Genomic DNA, 24600 nt, shown 5'->3' on the forward strand with positions numbered 1-24600 from the left:
AATTTTTCCACTTCAAATTACAGAAAGGTGAAGTGTAATTTAAAATAAATAAATAAATACCTGTGTATATATGTGCGTCACACAGACAGTACCGGTCAAAAGTTTGGGGTCAAGACAAATTTTTTTACTTTTGTTTTTTACAGAATTAATACTGTTATTTAGGATGCATTAACTAGATCAAGTGACAGTAAGGACTAAATACCTTGTTACAAAAGATTTCTATTTCAAATAAATACTATTATTTTTAGTCTTTGAAGAATCCTGAAATACATGTATCAGCGTTTCGACTAAAATATTAAGATTATTACTAAACTGTTTTCAAAATTAATGATAAGAAGAAATGTTTCTTGTGCAATAGCATATTAGAATGATTTCTGATCATGTGCCATACTGAAGACTGGAGTAATGGCTGCTGAAAATTCAACTTTGCTATCACAGGAATAAATTACATTTTACAATATATTCAAATAGAAGATAGATATTTTAAATTATACTAATATTCCACAATATTACTGTAGATTTAATAAAATAAATGCAGCTTTGGAGCGTATAAATTACTTTGACAATGCATTATTAGACATTACACACTTAACTTTTTAACTAGAATTGAAAATTTTTCTGGTAAAAAAAAAAAAGTGTGGTCTGTTGAGTTTGTTCTCCATGACAATTGACACACCTCTTTATTCCCAACTGTTTTAATGAGGCTACGATCCCACACCAGCCTAAATATCATACACTCTTCATCTCTCTGCTCCAACGAGGCGTTAGGTCTTGGGGTATCTTGTTTTGTCAGTTTTGAAATTAGTTTGAGATGGAAATAGCTATCATTTCCCTCAAGAGGCTTAACAAGTGCTATGAGCGGGACTGTCATAGTATAGTAGTATTCCCTCTTTCCTTGTCTCTAGTATTGTTGTCTTACATTTGTCTTGCTTTTGAGACGTTTTATTTTGCCCCGTTACAACCTTGTTTCTTTGCATTCATGCATTTAATGTATGAGGCTCAATTAGTGTGTGGGTCAATTAAAATAAGTGTTGTGTAAAGTGTTTATGTATATTAATAGCATGCTTGATATGGTTTTTGTGAGAGCTTGATTTGAAATGCATTAGCTGGGTGCTCAGGGAGGGTGTTTAATTGCTGTCAGTGGTGGACTGTGTTTCTGCCTTAAGGCAAGAACCAATGTCTGTTTCAGCTCACCTGCTGATCTCACAACCCATCTGTTCAAGGATCTGTGTATTTACTACATGTACAATGTGCCATACTATGTACACGGTTTGCTTTCTTGTGATAAAAGGCTTGACTATATGGTTTATGTCTGCTTTCAAAATATGCAGCTGTCTTGTAAATATGTATACATCAATTAGCATTTGTTAAACAAGCTTTCTTAGAAGTGGTTTTCTTGCACAAAGCAGTCAATGTTGGCAGATGATTAATGTCTGAGCCTAAGGCTTTGTCTTGATTGGGTTGTGTCAACCTTTGGCTGGGTGAATGAGATGTATGAACCCATTGGCGTTTCTGTTTGTCTGCATCTTTATTGCAGTTTTATAGTTATCGACAGTGTATTTGATAGGTTTCACTTTTCTTTTCTTTTTTTCAGCAGACCCTAAGCTTGAACCATGTTAATTTAGCAGGTAACCGAGATGTCAAATCTTAAGACAGCTGTTCTAGAAATAACATTTTCTGTCAGTTATGCTTGTAGTCTGGCTTAATAAGGTAATTAGTAGTAGTGGTAGTACACTGAAAAAAATTTGGAGTGACATTTACTTAAAAAAAGCTAGGCAACTTTTTTCACTCAGAAAATGCTAGTAAATTTACAAAGATTTGCCAAGTAAAAACCTAAACATATTTATCAGTAGCTTTAATTAGAAATCTTTAAGTTAAATTTACTTGGAATATGGAATTAAGTAAACTTTACTTAACCTAGTTAAGTGAAAGTAACAAAGAAAATAAGTCATTTTAACTTGGCTAGTAAAAGGTTGATTATTATCGATTTAGTTGAAATTTCCTTTGCATTACATTTCACTCAAACAATAATATTGAATTATACCAGTCATTTATAGTATGTGCTTTACTTAGATTATCTAAGGAATTTATACTACATCATGTTAGATGTTAAGCATCATGTGAATGCAAAGACCTCAATACTTGGTAGACAATACACAATGACGGTAACATTTGATGGATCGTTTTTGTGTTTGAATGTGTCATTTTTAGCAGAAAGTTTACTCGAAATGTCACAAAATGGCATGTTACTAATCCTGACAACAAAAGCAATGATAAAACAGTGTAAATACAGCTGGAAACCAGTGAAAAATGAACCTCATTAATTATTCAAGGTCCAGTGCATGATGGGAACCCCAGTATCAGAAAAGTTTAGTAATTTTTACTTAATTTTATTGAGTTGATGTTAGTGTTGCACGGTGTACCGATACTTCAAAAGTATCGCGATACTCGGAAATTAAAAACGTCACGATACCTACATTTATCAGTATCGATACAAAAAAAAAAAAAAAAAAACGCCTCCCATATGGACGTCTGTGTTTTTTTCCTGACGCACGCAGCAAAGAACCTGCCGCTGTCAGTGTCATGTGACAAAACACTACAGCGAGATGGCTGCATGTGCGAGCACAAGTGGTCCACGACTCGTAGAAATAGATGACGCGAGGAGTGACATATGGAAGTACGTTGCCTACCTTGCTCTGTTGCACGGTGAATCGATACTTCAAAAGTAAATCGGAAATGAAAAACGTCACGATTCCTTAATTTATTAGTATCGATACTTCTAAGAAAGACCGCCTTCCAGATTTGTAATGCCGGCGACACACTGACTGCGTGTCGTGTCCGTTTTTATTTCGGCTCCCATGTTAACTGCCTGCGTGACACACGCGTCTGGGCGCAGCTCGAGACGCGCAGAAAACGTGTGCATGCTAGAAATAGAACCGACGCCTATTTTTCACGTGACAAGCAAGCGTGTTGGAAGCGTTTCCAGGCAAAATAGAATAGGAAAAGATGTTTCTATGTCATTTTGACACGAATACATATTAATAAATGACATTTTGATGTTTGAAAGTTTTGACATAAATACAATATAAATGTATTCTGTAGCCTATTTTGCCGTCAACACTGCCGACGTTGTCTTTGCTGCTATTTCTATATATTTATGTTTAACATGAAGTATAGGCCTTCCACAACTCTCTCCCCACATGTCAAATATATCACCAATGAGGCTTATCATATGTTACCAATATTAAACATTGTTTAATATAATCGCTGTTCATATTTTTATTCAAAGTTCAGAATCAAGATAAAGCTCTTATGTTTCTTATGATAAATGAGATAATGCTGCTAAATTTATAATTTTTTTTACCTTGAATGTCATTGCTCTAATTTATTTTTTATATTTTTATATTTCATATTTTGTTCAAATGTTTAATATATCTGCTGTTCATATGTTCATTTATTAGTGTGTTATATGATTAGAATGTTGTCCCGGTTTTAAAATAAAGCACAGCAATGATATTTGAGAGTGTTTCTCCCTTTTCAGGAAAAGTATCGAAAAAGTATCGAAATCGCAATACTTGACTTGGTATCGGTATCGAAACAATAATTTTGGTATCGTGACAACACTAGTTGATGTTTACGCTTTCATTTCTACTCGCTTGAATTAAGTACTGATATGGAATTTACTTAGTTTTTTTCATTCTTGCCTGAACTAACTTTTTCATGTAAATTACATTGTTTTTTTTTTCAGTAGTATTTACTTCACCAAAAAATCATTTTTTACAGTGTAGTCAGTAATGGCTTAAAAGGAGATTTACTTTTAATATATTAAAAAATGACTGTTTTGAAAATCTCTTTTAGATATGATGCAAGTATCATTGAATCAGAGTTTCAAATTGATTTGTACAAAACAGACAGGTTGAGTTGAGGTTGATTCAAATGTATAATCTAACACCATTTATGTTACTGAAATTTATTACAGATACACTATTAAAACATCAATCTTAACATTCTCATACTATTTAGTTGTTATATTGGCATATCTATAACCGCGGGCGGTTATAGATATATACACTAGATGTCGCCTTGGCTACGCTTTCGTTCCAATGAACTGCAGTAGCCAAGGCGACTTCTATTGTATATATCTATACCCGCCTGCGCTCTCAGATCACTTGGACGTGGCTGTGTTACAAGAGGTAACAACGATATAAATACTGTTCGTTTTCTCACACAAACCGCTCGTTTCGTGTCTTAGGCCATCAATGTGTACTTACGATGGGGAATTGTTTAATTTGGACGATGGGGAATTGTTTTAATTTGGACTCTGTGCATGCTCTTTGAGGCGGTGACCATAGACCTGCATTATATGACTGACAGACAAGAACGATTTGACCTAAAAATATCAAAATTGAAACTACTGCGGAAAAAAAGACACCTACAACTTGGATGCCCTTGAGGTAAGCTAAAACATACCAAAATTTAATTTCAAAGTGAACTATCCCTTTAAAATTGACATCAATCCATTGCCAAATGAAACTGATAACTGTTATTAAACGGTCTCTATTTTATGCTTTTTTTTGTCTTAGTTGCTTTAATGATTTTGTTGCTTTAAAGGGATAGTCCACCCAAAAATGAAAATTATCCCATGATTTACTCACCCTCAAGCTATCCTAGGTGTATATGACTTTCTTCTTTCAGAAAAATACTATCGGAGTTATATAAAAAAAATGTCCTGGCTCTTCCAAGCTTTATAATGGCAGTGAATGGCGGTCCTGATTTCGAAGCACAAAAAAGTGCATCCATCCATCCATCATAAAAGTAATCCGTATGACTCCAGGGGGTTAATAAAGGCCTTCTTAAGCTAAGTGATGCGTTTGTGCAAGAAAAGCGCAGAGGATAGAGCAAAACATAATACTGGTCACAAATTAGTAGTCTAAAATGAGTTTTTTTATAGAGTAATGTCGGAGGATTTCGATATAAGAGAAGAGGAGTCTGAGTTTGTTGGCCAGCACTATTTGTTTGAACCGCGAGAGGCGTCAAAGCTTTGGACACTCTTACATCCTACGTCATACAAGTCGACTTGAGTAGGCCCGTGTGCCGGAAGCTAGTTATTTTAGTTTATAAAGTTTTAAATATGGATATTTTTCTTACACCAATGCATCGCTTCGTTTCAGAAGGCCTTTATTAACCCCCTGGAGTCATATGGAATAATTTTATGATGGATGGATGCACTTTTTTGATCTTCAAAATCAGGACCCCCATTCACTACCATTATAAAGCTTGGAAGAGCAATGATATTTTTTTTATATAACTCTAATTGTGTTCGTCTGAAAGAAGAATGTCATATACATCTAGGATGGCTTGAGGGTGAGTAAATCATAAATAATTTTCATTTTTGGGTGAACTATCTCTTTGATTCCCAATTGTATCAGCAGCACATACACTTTCTCTTTCTCCTGCATGTCATTTATATTTGTTATTGGCTGTCTGTGCTTTGGCATCAGGTGCTTATTGGAGGTCAGCTCTACCTGAATGCCATTTCACTCATAGATCAGATCTATTTCTTCAGCCAACACAGCCATGGATAAAAGCCATGTGAGGTTGCCGTGGAAACTGTCAGGGCTGTTGTGAATGTTGTCTCTTTGTGAATTGATTCACATTTAGTTTTTTTTTTGTTTTTTTTCTCTGTTGCTCTTTGTGTCACTCTCACTTACAATCAGTTGCAAGATTTGGTGGTTGAGACTTATTTATTTATTTAAACAGATTGAATCCTGCGTGTCTGGTCGCATCCAGCCTTGACCTTATATGTATTTACATAGTTCTAGGTGGTTGCATCAAATAGCAGAATTGGATATCAGTTTCTGGGACTATAACAAATTTGAAATTCAACAATTATAATATAATGATGCTGATAACATAATTTGCAATGGGAAAAATGAAAGATCTGTAGTTGTTTATATATAATATAATATATAATGTAATATTTGTTATGCTTTTCTGATTCTTATTGAAGACAAAAGCAGGTTTCTAAACATACTGCTGACCCTGTGGTTTTCTTCTTTCAGCTGAGACACCCTCATTCATTATTCATTATCGCTTTTGGAGCCTAGATCCAAAGACGGTGACAGTGTCCAGCTCCTTTCCTATTTGATCAGATGCTCTCAAACAGGATGTGATGGGCTGGAAAAAAACAGTTATTGAGTTTGTACAGTGATTGATTGAGTCAAGTCTGGATCAGCCAGGGAGGAACTGATGTCTCCCTTTTAATTAACCCGCTTGTAGCTTCAGACTGTCTGTCAATACAGCAGCCAGCCCTGTGCCTCATTGTCACTGTAAGACTGTGTAAATTAGCTCACCCCATTGGGACAAGTTGTTTGATTCTTGTAATCTGCACAATAAACAGTGGCGTGGCAGTTTTTGCCATGTTACTCGCTGCTGGTTTAATTTAGTTTTATGTAAGCAGAGCTGCGGTTGGTGCAATGGTAGAGCCGGCTCCTGGAAAGTCTGGTCAAATGAACTACCATCCAGCGCTGTAGAGTCTCACACTTTCAAAGTGGAGATTTCACACCATTTATGAGCCCAACGTCTAACCACGAAAAAAAACAGACAATGAGACAAACAAGCTCCACTTATTCATTTACATCCCTCTGGATGCTTATGCACAAAATTTTTTTCCTATTAGGCTTTTCAGCTGTAGGAAAAGTGCTACATTGAAAAACAGAAATAAAATGTTGCAGTAAGGAATAAAAGCATCTCTGTGATGCTTTTCACTGGAGAACCATAAGGAGTGTTGGTTTTGTTGCTCTATTTTCTATGAGGCAGGATGATGAAAAAGTCTCAGCGCTCAGGCTGTAGTATATTAAGGACATAATTGTGATTATGTTTTTGTGACTCTAATAGAATATTTAAAAAAAAATATTTATTAGTATTCTAGAATAGAATTTTATGTTGCCTGACTATTGGGTCAAGAACTTTTAATTTAGGTATTCAGTGAATCTTGTACAATATGAGTCTCTCTGCTTCTACATAAATGTTGCACATGTGAAAGTTTGGATTACACTGTGATTTATCTATAGATGTGATTTATACACAGATGAGTTTTAATTAAGTGAGAGCTATTAAGCATCCTATAAAATGACATCATACTTTGTCTTGGTGGTTCACTATTGCTTGTCTGTCAGGATAGTTCTTGTGCTAAAAGGTATCTCATTTATCACAATGATGGTGAACGTGAACCCCCACGACTTCCCATAAATGCACAGACAGACCAAATGTTTTCAGCAGATTCTGTCCCAGGGCCATTTTTCTGTAAAACTTTCATTAATATTGCCAAATAATTTGATGTGAGTGGTTTTCATTCATTGTCTCAGATGCCTACCTACCGAAATTTGTGCTGAAATCAAATTAATTGATTATTTGAGTTCAGTTGAGGTGGCTGGTTCGAATTTTATTATTTTCCTTATTTTCAGTCTGTGTATGGAATTGATACATAGAGAATAATCTATACTCTATTGATTCCTTTGTAGACTCAGTATTATTTGTTCATCAGATGTATTGGCTTTCTCCCTCTTTATTCCCTTCCCTGAGATCTTGACCCATCACAGAGTTTCCAGTGTGGTTATTTGAGCTGTATTGATCCATTCATCCTCTGAGATCTTATTACCTCCAATGCTTATATATATATATATATATATATATATATATATATATATATATATAAGCATGCGTGTGTGTGTGCGTGCATTATATAAACTGTTCTCTGCCAATCTATCAGTGTCCTACAGGCTGCTATTGACTCACACTCTAAGCCATTAATAATTTTTGCATTTTCACCACTGCTACAAATTTAATGTGGATGCATTTTCCTGCCAGCGAGGTTTTCGGGCCTCTCTTTGGCTAGCACCCCGAGACACTGAGCTCTCCAGTTGAGAGTTGTTTTTTAGGCTCTGAGCGTACATATTCTTGTGCTTTTGCTTAACCTGAGAGCTCAGCTGTGGAGTTTACTTGAGTTGAATGCTATATTTATTTGTAAAAAGAATATATAAAAATGTAAACTTACAATCATAGATGCTTGTTAAGCAGTATTCTAGAACACTTGATTCTTATTTTTTATAACTTTTAGCCTGAACTCAAATTCTCATACACATGTCGTTTAGGATAAAGTATCCAAATGGGATTCTTACATCTGATTATGATGACCAATTTCTTGTCAAATGAAATGGTTGATTTCAGTCCTGATTTTTCCTCATGTTGTTTAAAGCCTGTCTGACTTACTCTCTTCTGTGGAACATAAATGAAGGGATTTCGAAAAATGAAAATTGTCCATACAATGGAAGTCAATGGTAAACAGAACTTTTAGGTTTCCTCCATTCTTCAAACATTCTTCACCTTTAGTGTTCCACAGAAGAGAGAACGACATGAGGTTGTGGAAATGTGTAAATTTAAAAAATATTTTTTATTTTTGGGTAAGGTATCCCTTTAAGCTTTAATCAAGTGCTTGATGCATCCTTAGTTAAAACTAGGGCAGATGGCAAATTGGCAATGATTGTTCTTGAGGAATAGGATTATATATATATTTTTTTTGTAATTACTGTCACCTCTTCTGTGGCTTGCACTGCTTAGACCTGATCTACTCTTAACGTCTATTTGACAGCAGTGCTGGGAAGGATCAGTCAATCAAGGCAGCAAACTCGATTTTTCACTTACACACTGCAACTTGCTATATCATTACACTGCCCCGTGCATTCGGTAGGTGAATAAGTTGTCTTTATATTGTGAGCAATGATAGATGAGCCTTTCTTGTGGTGGATGAAGTCTGGCATTGATGTTCTGACTGGCTGCTTACCAAACCCAAGAACATCCTTGAAGAAAGTGCTTAGCTAGTGATACAACTCCCAGTGCGGTTTTGAGAGCAGTAAAACGATCTTTGTTTTTAATAGGTACAAGATTGAAAATGTGATGCAAGTAACTGAAAACTTGCAACATGCACTCCCTGAGCATATAGACTTTGCGGATCAACTCACTATGCTTTAACCTCAGTGTGAAGCAGATGTTACAATATGTGCATGTGGTTGATTTTTAATGTAGATGAATAGGCAGCTGAAGTGTATGGTTATTGAGTGTTGCAGTGCTATTTTTGTAGGACAACATGGAAGTTAGCATCACCCTAGTTCCCTTAACAAACACAATAGGATTTTTCCATTGGCTTTTAGATTATTGTTGAAAATAAGCTCTGTGACCAACACAAGTTTATGAATCTTACATGGTGTATTCATCATGATAATCTTCACAAATGAACACAACTATGAATTTTGAAGTCTAACTACAATCGTCAGAAGTAAAAAGCTAAACATAGGCTATAAACGAACTACTACACCATGGCCGCATGACTTCAGCGTCACCAGCTTTAAGCTTCCGACAACTCTTGTCTTTATTTAAAAATAAGTTTATATTTGAGTTCGAATAATTTGCAAGAGCGTGATTAGAAACACAGTGAGGCTGTAAAAAGAGTTCACCTGTCCTGCATGATGACGTTCAACGTCCTCGACAGCGTCTAGTCCCATTTAGCCACTTGTTAGCAACGGCCTTTTTCAAGACAATAAAAGCTTTCAAAAATCACAAGGGGGTATTACTGATGTATTTTATGTCAAAGAATAAAACGTGAAAATATCTTGAGCTTGTGTTAATCACAGTCCTTTTTTCAGATATTTAACCAAAAACCTGTTTAAAAAACCCATTGACTTCACGACGAAGAAACCGTAAGTAATAAAAGGCTCGTTTCTGGTTTTTTTATGAAAAAATAGGCCACTCTCTCGGCAGAGAAAGCACTGTTTGTTTGTTTGTTTGTTGTTTGTTTCTAAATCAACTTTTCTAGCTTAATAGTTTTTTTAAGAAGAGTGTCCTGCTCCAGGCCTTCATCTCACAAACATGATAATCTCTCCCCTTATGAGAATGTTTTGTTGAAACAGAATTGTTCTTTGTAAATAGTCATGCAAAACTAGGCTAAACATTCATTACTTTGCATGTGTTGAGGAGAGATGCTATTGGTGCTGTTAAACCTCTTCCTTACTGCTTGCCTGAGGAAGCTGACTGACTGCTTTTGAGTTGAATGACAAGTTTTTCAATGGTGATGAGATAAAGTTTATCACAGGAGCTCTTATCTTGATGTTCTCTGTTTGTCAAAATGCTTTCGTCATTGTGAAACTAGTGTTTGTTTGTTTGTTTAAGCCCTGCTTAATAACATTCCTGAGTTGTGCACATGACGAAAGGAGCTTATTAAAGGTCAAGTGTGGAATATTTTGTTTTCAAACAGTTTAATTTAATATTTTTGTGGATTTTTTTTTTCTCTGGATCCTTTCATAAAAATAAAGTTGGAAAGAAAAGCATTTATTTGAAAATAAAATGTTCTTAATAAAATATACTTACTTTCTTCAATATTTTCATCAAAACTTAAATGATCAAAAGCAGTATGTCAAGTGAGTACTATGACCAAATATGCAATATTTATAAAACTGTAGGCGAAAAATCTAATTCAGAAAATTCTCAATTTTTTATATAGTATAGAAAATTGAGAATTTGCTGAATCTGCTTTTTCACCTACTGTTTTACATACAGTATATATTTGGCATAATGTAACAAAAGCAATTTCACATATCGCTAACAACCTACACTTCACCTAATAGGCCTGTAGGTGGCACATGGACTTAATTGAATCAACTATGATAGCTTTATCAAATGAAAATTACTAAAAATAAAACTTTATTGATTACAATTGCATTGATAAGAGTAAATTGGACACTGCTTACCATTAATGCGACTTCTGGTAATGCAAGATTTTGGTGAGTGCTTTGTAATTTGTCTTCACATTAGATATTTTATGAGAAGCAATTCAGATGCAAATGAGACGAACCATAGATTCAGATCGCTCCACAAATGCAAATTCGTACAGACAGACCGCAAAGAACGATATTCGAAAGGTGCAAAAGTGAACATTTCTATTTAAGATTTCAAAATGATGTATAATTGTTACTTTGTATAGTAGCACAGAGGTTGCACACACCACATTTTATTCACCAACTAGGATCGCAAACAATATGGTCTAGAATCATGTTTCGATTTATTACAGTTCGTCACAGAGTCACAGCCAGCCTCGTGAAGAGACTGGCTGTATGACATCTTAGTTTGAGCAGAATTTCACAATGAACATCGCTAAACTCCAATGTACATGTTTGTTGGTGTCGTCAGATCATCAGCACTTTTATTGCAGTGCAGAGAGAGCATGTGCACATGATTGTCAGATTGAGAAGATTAAGTAATACAAGGTAACGTAAATGTCTAAATAATAATAATAAAAAAAAGTTTTCAGGACAAATAATTACTGAGGAATATCTTTGTTTTTAATGAATTTTTTTAATGAATCCTGTTTTGCCTGTGTTCTTGTTCATTCATTAGTAGTCATGATTTCTAATTAGTTCTCACCTGTTCCATGTTCCGTTAATTATTTTCCCCTCTGTATTTAAGCCCTCTGTTCCTTTTGTTCATTGTCTGAAGTTAAAGTATGGTAGTTGTGTTATTGTCTGTGTTTATTAGAGTAATTCTGGATTATTCATTCTGCATCACACATCGTCTTTGGATTAAGCACCCACCACCCGTTGCAGTTAATCCATGAGTTTTTAAAGTAGGTTTACAGGACATGTTTTGGTTATTTCAGTAGTTTTAGGACTTAATGTAGAATATGATTTCCCAGATAGTCCACCAGTTCTTCATAAGATTCATGTTCAGCAGAATCAGCACACACACTCACCCACAACTCCCAAAACTAAGACCAAGTTAAAAAGATGGCTTAGGTGTTTTTTTTTTGTTTTTTTTGGCCTGAAGCTTGCTCAGCACTCAATATTTAGTGCCCCTGACGATGCTGTTTCTTGGAAGCAGCCTGTGCCTGCTCTCCACAGATACTTGAGCCCTTGATAACACCCTCTACTGCAGTCTGAACCTGCCCTCAACAAGTCCCTCATCACTATGAGACCGCTTAGTGGCATCAGATGACGTCTGGTTTTGTTTGAACATCTTTGACATTCAGTGGGCTGGGAATTCAAATTGTGCAAGTCAGTGCACTGGTTGTATAGACCTTATGCGCCAGAGAAACAAGGGCACAGCCAACTTTAGAATATTGTCTTTGAACTTCTGTTTTTTGTGGTCGCTCTGTATATTTCTATGGCATTGCTTTCCAGGAGTAGGCTAATTAGCTTTTGAAGGTGGATTTATTTAATGTAAAGTTAACAAAAGTTAGAATGAGGATTGTAATGTTTAAAGCAGATGTCTTAACAAATGTCAGTAGACCGGGAAGATTTTAAAACGAGCCGTTCATTCATAAATACGCAATATCGCTGTGAAAATACAGACCAGAAGACAAAAGACAATGAGCACAGTGCTGAAAAGGGGTGGGACTACATAAGGTCTGTAGAGTTAAAAAATTATGTTGTGCATTTTACCTACAGCTCAAGTTCACATTTACCTTTTTGCTTATAAATGAGGCAGATTTGCCATGTTATATGTCTTTAAATTATTATTTTATAACTGTCTTACTTTCTTAAATGCTAATGTGTGTTTGCATCATTAATTTATGGTTTAGTTCTCAATACACATAATAACCTTGAGGGTTCCAGAATAAGATTTGCTTTTATAGAAATGTTGTCCTGTAACTAGATGTTGAATTAAATTAATTTTTGGTTTCCTCTTTCCCCCGGGTAGGTCTAAATGTTTTTGTTTGTGGTATATATCACATATTTGTAATGGCGCACTAGATTAATGGCATCCATTTCTGCTGTCAAGTTTGCTTTTAGCACTTCCCGACTCCCTCATTACGTGCCCAACGAATGGCACAGGAACATCACTTCTCAGCTCAATAAGAACTGTAGTCCACAAACACGCTGACTTGTTCACATGTAATTTGAAGTGTGAACTGCTACAACTAAATATAGTTTATTAATACATCTGTGTTTGTGTATGTATATATAAATACTGTTCCATATATTCAATACTGTATACATGAAAATAATTTTTTATTATTGTATGTAGAATTGAACCACAACTTAATGTTTTCATAGAAATCAGTATGTCAGTTCAGTTCAGTGTGAAATAATTATGGTTTTATACCTTTTTAATCCCAGTCTAGTTTTATCCCAATCTACTAATTAAGGGAAGCAGTTCTCACAGTGATCATGAAGAGGTTTAACTACCTCCCCATGCCTTCAGAAGTTATTTTCGGATTTAAATGTGGTAAATTTGGGCCATACACATTCATTGTGGAAAAGAGTAACTGAACTAGTAAATAATTGGTACTCTAAGAGAGTAGTGAAGTCCTCTCCATAACTATAGTGATAAAGAAAAAGAGGATAGATATTGCTGGAGTCAATTTGAGATAAAAAAATTATAATAAAAAAAAAACCTCACACAATTCCCAGCTGATCAACAATAAACACATTGACAGCCTTATTCCATCTCACCTTTATATGCATGTGCATGATAATATCGTTATCATTCTCAGTTACCACAGGCTCTTATGGTAGTATGCTTTTTTTTTTTACATTCCTGTAGCTTCAGATTTGAAACAGGAGCAGTGTCGTGGAGTGTGTGCTAGGTCAGGACTATCTTATTACATGAACAGTCTGAATATTTGTCATGCGTCAGCTTTTCATGCCATGAAGTGCCTCCCAGGTGCAGGTCATCGAGTGTAACTGAGCCAGACTCACATTTGTAATATAATACAGTTACTTGAAGCCTCACAGGATGTTGCAATAAAGCGTGTTCATTAGTAATGTATATTTACAGCATACAGTTCATTTGAATCCTTCTTTCCCGACAATAATAAAGTAAAACGACTCTTCTGTCTCAGTGGTGACCTAAGTGAGATGTGGGTTGAGTCTTTGATTCCAAATTATGGGACACACTCCCAATTCCAAACTTTGCATAAAAATACCTGATGGAAACCTATCTACTTATAAGCAGTCCTTATATCTAATGTCTGGTTTTGGACGTTTATTTTCCTGTTTACTGTTTTAGTTTTGCACCATAGTAGTAGTATATTTGTTGATTAATTCCTTGATCATCCTTAGGTTTTCCCTATTTCCCCTGTTATTACCTGTATATATAAGGTACGTTCACTCCATATTGGAATTATCGGAATTACTGCAATTACGTAAGTGTGAGATTTCGACTTGTACAGCATTTACGTCCTTGTAGAACTCAGAATTACAAATTGTAAACTCAGAATTTTTGGAGAGCTCCGACTTGTACCACGTGACCGCTCTACCACCGAAATGTTGCAGATTCATTTTGGCGTTGATAGTGTTGCCGTAGATATGCATAATTCCGAGTCAGAGGATGTGAACAGCTCCGAGCAGAAAGTCATGTTGTCATCTCATAATTACAACATGGTGTGAATGCCCTTGTGTTTCATTGTTCTTTGTTAGGTTTTAGTTCTCAGTTCTGATTCTTGTTTGCTTTTTTTTTGTTGTATGTTTTGGGTTTATCTTTGTTCAAATGAGTTTATCTGCATTTAGATCCAGTCCCCCCTCTTTTCTGACTTCACTATCATCACAGTTTAGAACATATGTGTTATCATAAATCTGTCATTTGTAGTTAAGTGGCTTGTTAAGGAGCTCCATAAAATGTTTACAGACCTGTATGGATTGACTTACACTGTCTGGATTTAGATGCATAAATCAACTTGTGCTATGCTAACATTGGCTAAAAATACTTGACCCAGTGTTTCACACTGCCCTTCAGATATTCCTGAATATGTTAATAATGTAGGCTGCCTCCAGCAGATGCCTCATTCTCACACCTTTGGCTAACTGGCAAAATTTCAGTTACTGAGTAACTTAACATGAGATAGTGCCCTCTTTTCAGAGAACAGTTCATTGATAAGACTTGTGGCAGTGGGCTATGTTACCTTTCTAGTCCATGACTTGACCTTTAACCCTTGAACTTAAATGTGATAAATCAGACTCTGTATATACAAGTGCGTGTAAAGGGTGCAATGAGGTCACAACATTGACTGCTTTATCTGCTTACTGCTTATTTAGCTGGACAGTTTATTTAAAGCAATTCTGCAAACAGGTTTCTGGAGTTTATAGTGAACTGGACTGGATAGTGACTGGAGATATACAAATGGGAATAGTTATTCTAGAGATATATAATTGTTTTTTTAATGGACAGTCAGTCATTGACTTGTTTTTTTGAGTTTCACCTAATCACCATTCTTTCTTTCTCCCCTCATAGATTCAGGGCCATCACCATCTGTGTGTACATCCATGTATAGACCTGTGAAAACATATTGTAAAAAAAAAAAAGGAAAAAAAGAAAGAAAAGTGAATCACATGACAATTTGCATGTGTTTTATTAAATTTTGAATTTAAAAAAGAACAACAAAATAATATTAGTGATCAATCATAAATGGCTGAAAATGTCAAAAAGCAGCTATTTTGCTGTGGAAAATAACTCCACAGCTTCAGGAGCTGTTGCTGCCCTCTGTCTTTTTTTAAAGTCATTTAAGACTGTATAGGTCAGGGACCAAGAGTAAATGATTTAATAGTTTTATAAAAAAAATTTGTTTGGAATTAATCATACTAAATTGACAGTCCTAGTAATTACAGAATGAATCATAACAAATTATAAAGCTAGTAATCTTTTTTTTTTTTGTTTTTTTTTTTTGTTGCAAATCTACTTGTTAATGAAGAGTTCAGATTATTAATTGTATTCTTATAGTGCCTGCACACTTAGTTACTATGGTTTTGTGGGTGATCTTACTACAAAGACATGCGCACACAGAATACCCAAACACATAATTTGCTTTTCCTCTGGCACTCACCTGATCATATAATGACTCTCTGTCCGCTCTTCACTGTGTGCGTAGGAGGACAGAGCTTCTCTTTCCACTTCTCTCTCTTTCACTCTCTCTCTTTCTCTCCACTACACATACATTTTCTGCTATGCTCACGTTGCTTATCTAGCCTGTTATGCTTCTATGACGTCAAGGAGAGAGAGGAGAGGTGGGTGATTAATATATATGTATGGTGTTGGCAATGGCAATGTTCTGCCTATGGACGATAATCCCTCTTGCTTTTGTTCCTGCAGTCCCTTGAGATGAACACAGCCGCTGCTAATGTATCACTGTACTGAAGGAAAGCCCTGCACAATCTCATTAGACTGTCATTACCGAATATACTGATATTAGCCTCACTTATTTTTCTTCATAGACGCCCTATTTGAACAGGAAGGAGAGGCACAAAGAATAGATCATTTTGTGCTTGTTGGTAGAATAGTAAAAGGAGAGAAATATAATTTTTGTGCATGTGTATTTTTGTGTTTTGGGGTAAAGCAGAGTGTTGTGAGCAGAATGGCAGAGAAGGGAGTGAAGGGGTGGAGCTTTTTGGCTCCCCCATTCATATTATGCAAATAGCTCTGAGCCTGTGTGCGTCTGATTGGCTGGCTGGATGTGTTGCTGGCTGATAGGACAGATAAAGCAGCATTCAGCAGTGAGGCGCTGGGAAGAGGAGGAGGACAGCTTACAAGGAACAGAGAAAGAGAAACGGAAGCTATAGAAGGCTTTAATGTACAGCACAAGCAAAGAAATACAGCTATTTAATTCCTTTAACCACCTGCATGTGCACTGATAGAAGACTGTACAAACGGAAGATTTAAATGACAAGATTGAGTGTGACTGGATTGTGACTCTACCGTTGCAGCCCCTCCGGCAGGCAGCCCATTCACAAACAGCGGACCGCTTCAAGCGCTCTGACAGGGGAGAAGATGAGGAAATTCTGACTGACACTCCTTCTGCATGGAATTTTTATCTTGTCCTCGGTCTCAGTGGTTTTCAGGAGACCAATCTTGGCTCTAGTCCAGTTCATCAGGCTGAGCCGAGGAAGCTGAATAAAGCCGGGAAGATATGCGAAGAAAAAGCAGGCAAGCAATCAGCGTGAGTGCAGCGTCTGTTTGCACCTGCCACTGAAAGACAGCTCTGCCAGCACGGCTTTTGTCGTCCGCCTGCCTTCCTGGCGAATGAGAGACCGAGGCCTCTCGGTCGAGGGGAATGGAATTCAGCCATGCGGCTCTGACTGGAGTTGTTGTTTGCCTTGTGCTGTCAGTGGGCAGGCAGTGCCTGCGTTCCTCCTGCTGCTGCTACTGACTGTTTCCAGATTATCTCAAGAGTGTAGGCTGAAAATATTCTCTGCTTGCTTCCGCCCTTCCACTTTTAGCCACTCTTGGGCAGAAGCAAGTGATAAACAACTAACTTGATGACTTGAATTAACCTACTTGGTGAATGGATGCACTGGGGGTTGAACTTAACTTGGTTGATTTAATGGAGTCTGTTGCCCCTTAAACTGATTCTGCAGCTCTGGAGGATTGCGCTGGCCTGAATATTTTTCTATTTTCATCCCTCGAGGTGCCATTTTTATCATTAACTGTTCACCAGTTATGCAGAGGCTGTAGTTTCCATAGAAATGAAGATATCTGGGATTCTCTGGAGACTGAGAGTGTCAGAGTAAGGTGAAGGAGAGTATAATATAAATCTGCCGGTTTCCTTTAGCCTGGGATGAAAAGATGTTTGGATGATAGTGGAGGTCTCTGAATGGATGAATGAAGGAAGAGTTTCAGGGAGACGCTTATTTTCCAGCCATTCCTCACTCTGAGGAAGTGAAGATACAGAGAGGTACAAAAACACACTGTTCTCAAAGCACTCCTTTCTCTGAACTGCCAGAAGCAAAAGTGAACAGAGAAAAAGACTCTTAGCCATGTGCTGAAATGCTCTCCTACTCTCAATTGACTCTTTCAGTGTCCTCATGTTGAATCATATTCTTCAAATTTTTCCATTTTTGGAATACCTGTTGAAAATCTATACTGTCAAATAGAGCACATTGCTATTTTCATGAATGTCAGATGCTATTCGGTGAGAAAAATTACAAACAAGACTTGTAGCAAGTGGGAAAGTTGTTCAATTGTCATTTGCTAATCTTAGGATGATCGCATCTGTTTTTGCTGTGGATGAGCATGACATCAACAAAGAGCGAATTTTCACCACTAGTATCCAAAGCCTGGTCTCTGTCAGATCATTTGTGCCTCATGGACTTCTGATAATTCTTGGGTAGAGGACTTTATCCTTGATTAGGAAAGTGAGACAACTTCACTAAAGTCAAGATCCAGATACAAGACAGTAAAATGGATGATTCCAGTATATTAAGGCGGAGAGGCCTTCAGGTAAGGATGAATGATACTTCTAACATTATTTAAAAACTTGTTTGAAAGTTTTTCTCCTGTTTACTCCAGTTTCATATATGTGACTAGTCGGTTTGCTTCCTTTCTTATTTTTCACTGTTGCTGTGATGTGTCAGCACATAAAAAAATTGTAAGCACTGCAGAAAGCAAGAAAACTCTGCCTTGGGATCAAATTATCCAGTTTTGTCAAGCAGTGTGTACCTTTCGAATGTGTATCGATGATAACAGATTACCGTGCTCAGGGACGGATTTCAAATTAATTCATGGCTAAATTCAGCATTTTCCTTCTCATATCTGCCTTTCTGTCCCTTATTCTTCAAATAATTTGCTCACTATCTTTCCTGTCTCCTTTCTTATTTGAATTACAGGAACTGTCAATAGTCACCATAATGACTCAGTGTTTTATATGGGTACAAACTTTTTTTTTTGGACAGCTGAACAACGATTGAATTAGACTGAGCTAGAATGTGAACCAATAAAAACATGCGCGCGCGTGTGTGTGTGTGTGTGTGTATATATATATATATATATATATAGACACACATCAACACTTAATCATCTGACGCAGATGCTAAACTGGGAGTGTAATCACACACATCAACAAATATTCCTGGCTTTTTGCACACCCACCTCTTTTACACCCTTCAGTCTTGTTTTTTTCTGTTATATTGTAACAGTCCAAGAGTATCTTGTGTAACTGCATTCAGTAAGTCCATCTGCTACTTAACCCAAGTAGATGACGACTGCTCTGCTAAATTTGAGAACATAGCCTCTTGATGCTAAGTGCATGTCAAGAGATGCATAAGTGTTTTTCATATCTCATATACATATATTTAGTATCAACTCTAATTTAAACACAGTGTTAGCTACACAATGCAGCGCAGGATTCGGACTGCTATTTGAGAAAATATTTGATTGTATAATTTAACTCCTTGTCCGCAGGGGTTTTCAGTGGGCAAGATAAGATGTTTGTAAACAAGATGAAAAGAGAAATGACAATGTCCGGCTGTAATTTGGATAATATTTAAAAGACACTTGTGAAATGGAGGGTGCAGGATTGCACTGAAGTGTCATTCACTGGAAAAGCATTTTGCTTTTGAAGTGCAGCACAGGCACAGTTTGCTTCCATTCTGGGTAATAGCGGAGGTTTTAAGGCAATTTGCAGTTCTTGCGCTCAGTGCTGTCTTTTGTGCTAGGGTGTCTGTGTTTTTGCCCGTTGGCTATGAGGCTGGATGTGGTTGAGCTGAACTCTGTGTTGTGTCTGTTCACTCAGCTGTGCAGTGGGGAGGGTTTGTCTCGATAAATCCACCGTAGGGCTTTCTGTCTGCCAGAGCCGGACAGTGAGATGAAGCAGCGGGCTTATTCCGCTATCTACTGTAACATCTCATTTAACTTCATATCCTGTTTCTACAATCACTCTGAGTGCGTCAGCAGAATCTGAACAACACCACTCGAAACACAAATAATACCATTCAAAAATGGTTAGTAAGTTTTCTTATCCTCACCAAGGCTGCGTTTATTTGTTTAAAAATCACAGTAAAACTTTTAATATTGTGTAATATTATTATAATTTAAAATAGCCATTTTCTATTTTAATATATTTAAAATTTTAATTTATTTCTTTGATGGCAAATCTGAGTTTTCAGCAGCCATTACTCCAGTCTTCAGTGTCACACGATTCTTCAGAAATTATTCTAAAATGCTAATTTGGTGCTCAAGAAACATTTATTATTATTATTGATGTTAAATACAGATGTTCTGCCTAATATTTTTTTTTGTGGAAACCATGATACATTTTTGTTTCAGTATACTTTAAATCCAAAGTTCAAAAGAACAGCATTTATTTGTAATAGATTTTTTTTGTGAAAGTCTTTACTGTCTAAAACAGTCTTTACTGTCAAAACATTTTCTCACCCCAAACTTTTGAACAGTAATGTATGCACATTTTTCTCTGGGGCTCCTTGAAATCCATATTTTTTACGAACCTATTGACTGATTGCTGATGAATAGGTCATTATGGCTTTAAGCCATGCATTCCCTTAATGCTCTAAAGTGGTCTGGGCAGTTAGTCACATGGGGACCGAACCCGGTATGGCTGGCCAGTGCGAGACGCAATGCCCTGGAAAGCCGTATTTGGCAGTGTTTATGGGATGAGATTCTCCGTAATGCTTCTAAGTGGTCTCCTGAGGCCCAGACCTGTTAATGTTTTTTCCCCTCAATGTCAGTGGTCATCCACATGCCCCTGACAATCAAACACTTAGGCATGACGTGAAACACGTTATCAAATTGTTAATGAATAAAAATAAACTTTTTCTGACAGTGTAGCTTATACTGTATGTAGGCTGTTCATATTTGCCAAACAATGTAGCAAATTGGGATATGGAGTCACATGTGTGTGATTTTTAGCATTTTAGTGCTCAAACAATTCATCGTAGATAAATATTGTATTGCTTTGGCTTATGTTTATTTCTAACTAGCTCTCTGTTCACAATGTATTTAATCGTCGTGTATTGCAATGTATTATTTGTGAGCCCTAGTTTATAGTGTTTTGTAAAAGTGTATATTTATTTCAATAAGAATAAAAAAAAAAAGAAGTGATTTACCCAATTTATTATTGAAATAAATGGTATCGGCCCTACCATTGTGATTTATCAGATTGTTTTGACATTCACAATGTAAAGAAGGTTTAACAAAAAGGTTGTTGGTCAATGGCTTAAATGGTCATGTAAAACTAAATTCAGATTTTTTTGTCTAGCATTATAAATTGATCTACACATACAGTCAAACCAAAATTTATTCAGACACCTTATCATATTATCACAGTTTAATCGCTATAGTTTAGAAAATGGTAATAAAATATGACAAGAACTCAGAGTTATCAAATTAGTTGATATTTCACTGGTTTTGTCCATCCTTCTGTTAGACTCTCACAAATGAATTAGGTTGAATAGCTGTCAGTTGTTAAATTTAAGTACACAATTAGCTTAATTTTGTTCAGTCTGTGGTGTAAAAAGGTCGCATTAGCAATTAAAGCAAAAAATAAAAGCAAAACATGATCAGGTCAAAGTGTCTGAATAATTTTTGGTCCAAAATTTTTTAATAAAAAATTATAGTCTGTATGACTGTATGAAGAATTTTTGGCTATAATATGTCACAGTTTACTTTATTTTGCTATCCTCACTTACATAAATGAACTATAGTGTCCTGCACCCACTTGTAAAAAAATATCAAAAATTATATCTGGTGTCTTTTTGGTTTGACTGTAAATAAATGAAACCGTATAATATAGCCTATTTAAACACTTCAGACTTTAAAAATATGACAGCTTAGTATTTCAGTCATTTTTAAAGGTTAAGTAGAGATTTTCCTGTTACATAATGCCAGGTTTTGTGCTCCCTTTTATTCCTTCTTTGGAAATTCACCTTTAGAATTAATATATCCATCCAGCTTAGAAGTGGAAGTTCATTTGAAGTGAAAGTGAAATAAATAACCTATCTAGAATAATAAATCTGATTATGCTGTGTTTTGCTCCTCACTCTTATCTGTGTTGATGTTGCAGGCTTGATTTTTCCTCATGATTACTCGGGTGAATGTATACACAGGAATTCAGTTTTGCGTGTTACATACATGCTCTTGTGTGACTTAATCTGTGTTGTGAAGATATTACCTAATTTGAACCTTGCTGTTTCGGGCAGTTAATCGGTGAACTGTACCCTTTGTCAAGGTATTAGCACTAAGAATGCAGGTCTCTGTTCACTAGCTCTTTTGTTTGTGTTGATGAGCTAGAGATAGAGGTGATGGTGTCAGGGCTTTTGGTCTTCAGGTGCAGATGAGCTCTGGAGGTGTGGAGCGTAGATGTGCCGCTGGGCTCTTTATCTCTATGTTTCTCCTATTTCCTGACAGGTTAGTGTGTTAAATTGTTCTTAAGCCCTGGTGCGTTTGTAGGCGAGGATTTCAGACATCTGAAGATTGTACCTGCGGGCTGTATTGAATCGGAAAAGAAAGGGAGGAGGTGATGGAGATGGTGCAGCTTTTGGGGAATGAGCTCTTTAGGTGGTAGTTCAGGTTGTACTGGCACATTTTGACTCCTATTGCTTTTTATCAACCACAATGGCCTGACGCAATGACCCACTTTATATGCTTATTCATTTTCAACTGCTGGCACTGATAAATAGTTGTCCCTCCTTTCTTCAAACTGGATCAACTTATTTTTATGTGAAAAAAAAAAAAAAAATCTCGAGTTGTTGTTCAAAAAATGTCAGTACTAAAAAATCAATACCAGTGAAATATAATAGACAAAACAACAACAAAAAATCTCAGCCCCCCTAGTTCCCACTTTTACACTTTTTTCTGTGTTTTTAATCTGTATACTGGCAGACTACCAATATTGAAGGAAGTGGTTCTAATTCAGCAAGGAATTATCGTATTGGGGCTGTGTAAGCAAAAACAGCGGCGTATCAAGTAATCTGCTTTTACTTTAGCAGAATTAAAGTGGTCAAAAAGGTTTTAAGGTGTCTTAATCAGGCACAATTGTTCTAAAGGGAATGGTGAAGGGCTGGTGTTTGGAGAGTATGCTGGTCACTTATGGCCATGGCCTGCTCTAGGATGCTACCAATGGACAGTAATGAGAACAGAAAGCCATTAGCCCTCAGGCGGTCAGTGAGCTGGTACGGAGTCAGACTGTGCATTCTCAAGGAATCGATACAGGCTGCATCTCTAGCTAGGCAGGTAAGAAACATTTAGGGTTTGTAAGCAGTGCTTATTCATTAGAAAAAATCATGTTTTGTGAGAGGAGTTTTTTAGGGCCATCTAAAAAGTACCTTTTTGACAGTATATTTCAATGTTACTTTTTTCAATATTTTGAAATTCTCCATTTACAGCCATATTTAGTATTAAAAAGAAAAAAAGAAAAAGAACAATAGAATTAAGACAAATAGGTCCTTCCCTTTTGTCTGTTTGATGTGATATACAGTATTTAATTTCTATGAATGATCTTCACACTAGAGTAATGCAACAGACTCTGAGGTCATTTGTGCAATCTGTTGAAACTCACTGGATCAAATCATCCACATTATCTATTCATTGAAATTTGGCAATTGTGGTCATGTTTTTCACTTTTCTAATATGCTTGGACCCCAATGATTGCTGCTCTCTTTGATAAATGTGCTCTTCAAACCTTCAGCTTAGAAAATTCATCACAAAATTCATTTCAAAAACATCATCTTGTCATTTCTGTTTCTTATTGTCTCTGTCAGATCCTGGCTGGAGGCATTACTGACACTTTGTGAATACTGACGCAGCAATGTATTTTCGCACGGTAAAAACAACAGTCATGGCTATTGAGCCGCTAAATAACTCATGACCGCACTCTGACCAGAACAGCCGCTTACCAAGAAGCTAAAGGGATAGTTTCTGATGACTCAGCAATGTATTAGAATGGGCATTAGTCTAGTTTCCCCAGAGATTTACAATACCATTAATATTCCTCTTTTAATACTGAATTACCCCAAAGAATAGGTTGATATCATAATTAAGGATAAAATCCTGTTGGTTTCAGCACATCAGTCACTTAGTATACTCTAAGAATAGCTGTTTAAAATGGATGTACAGTGTTTCCCATTGTAGACGTTGTCCTAAGCCCCTTTTCGGCCTGTATGAGACATGCTCGAATGAACACCAGCACTGTGGAAGTCATATTATTCTAGTGCACCATACTTTGATTGAAGAAAGCTCACTCTTTAAGGTCGTTCAGACTGCAGAGATGCCTGTGTCCTAGTTTTGTCTATCCTCAAAACAGTACAGTGCCTTCTAAACACTTTTCACTGTATTTTCCTAGTACCTGTTTCCCTGAAAATGAGTTATTCACTAAAATTTGATTTGCATGTTTTTGTAATATGATCAGGCTGTTTCATGATAACCTGATTATCAGTGTCCAGGGGGAAAAATAGCAAAAGAGTGCGTTTGTGTTTGTGCAGTTTTTTTGTGGTTGATTTTTCCTAAACAAGACAAATGTGGCCTGTGTTTGAAGGAAGGCAGAAGGTAGGAAAATACAGGATATTGATGTCACAAATAAAGAAGGAAGAGAATAAATATAAAAGACTAATCGAGAGATCATCAATTTATTTATTTTTTGCAATCATATTCCATTTACTTCCCATCCATTTGTTGTGCTGTATACTTTTGGCTGCTCTGTCAGCACAGTAAAGCCTCGTCTTATTCCAAAATGGTTGAGACCACTTAACAAACCTGGACTTTAAAGCTCTATGGCTGTGATTTCAGACAATGTTGTCTAAAATATGCATTTCACCATGCTCGTAATTGGGG

At 36.3% G+C, this 24600-nt stretch overlaps 1 protein-coding gene across 5 annotated transcripts in view; it reads left to right on the forward strand.

The window, feature by feature from the left end:
- Window positions 1–24600, forward strand: part of mast2 (microtubule associated serine/threonine kinase 2) — a 135768-nt gene that overhangs the window by 45462 nt on the left and 65706 nt on the right. For 2 of the 5 annotated variants that reach the window (XM_082189855.1, XM_082189856.1), the window contains exon 1: window positions 16543–18258. The exons of the other annotated variants lie outside the window; for them this stretch is intronic. In XM_082189855.1, the coding sequence (XP_082045981.1) occupies window positions 18220–18258 (39 nt within the window). In that variant the 5' untranslated portion in view covers window positions 16543–18219. Of the gene's footprint in view, window positions 1–16542; window positions 18259–24600 lie in introns of those variants that run through there. 5 annotated transcript variants of the gene reach the window in all.

Source organism: Leuciscus leuciscus (assembly GCF_965113295.1).
Source record: "Leuciscus leuciscus genome assembly, chromosome: 14".
Lineage (NCBI taxonomy): Eukaryota > Metazoa > Chordata > Actinopteri > Cypriniformes > Leuciscidae > Leuciscus > Leuciscus leuciscus.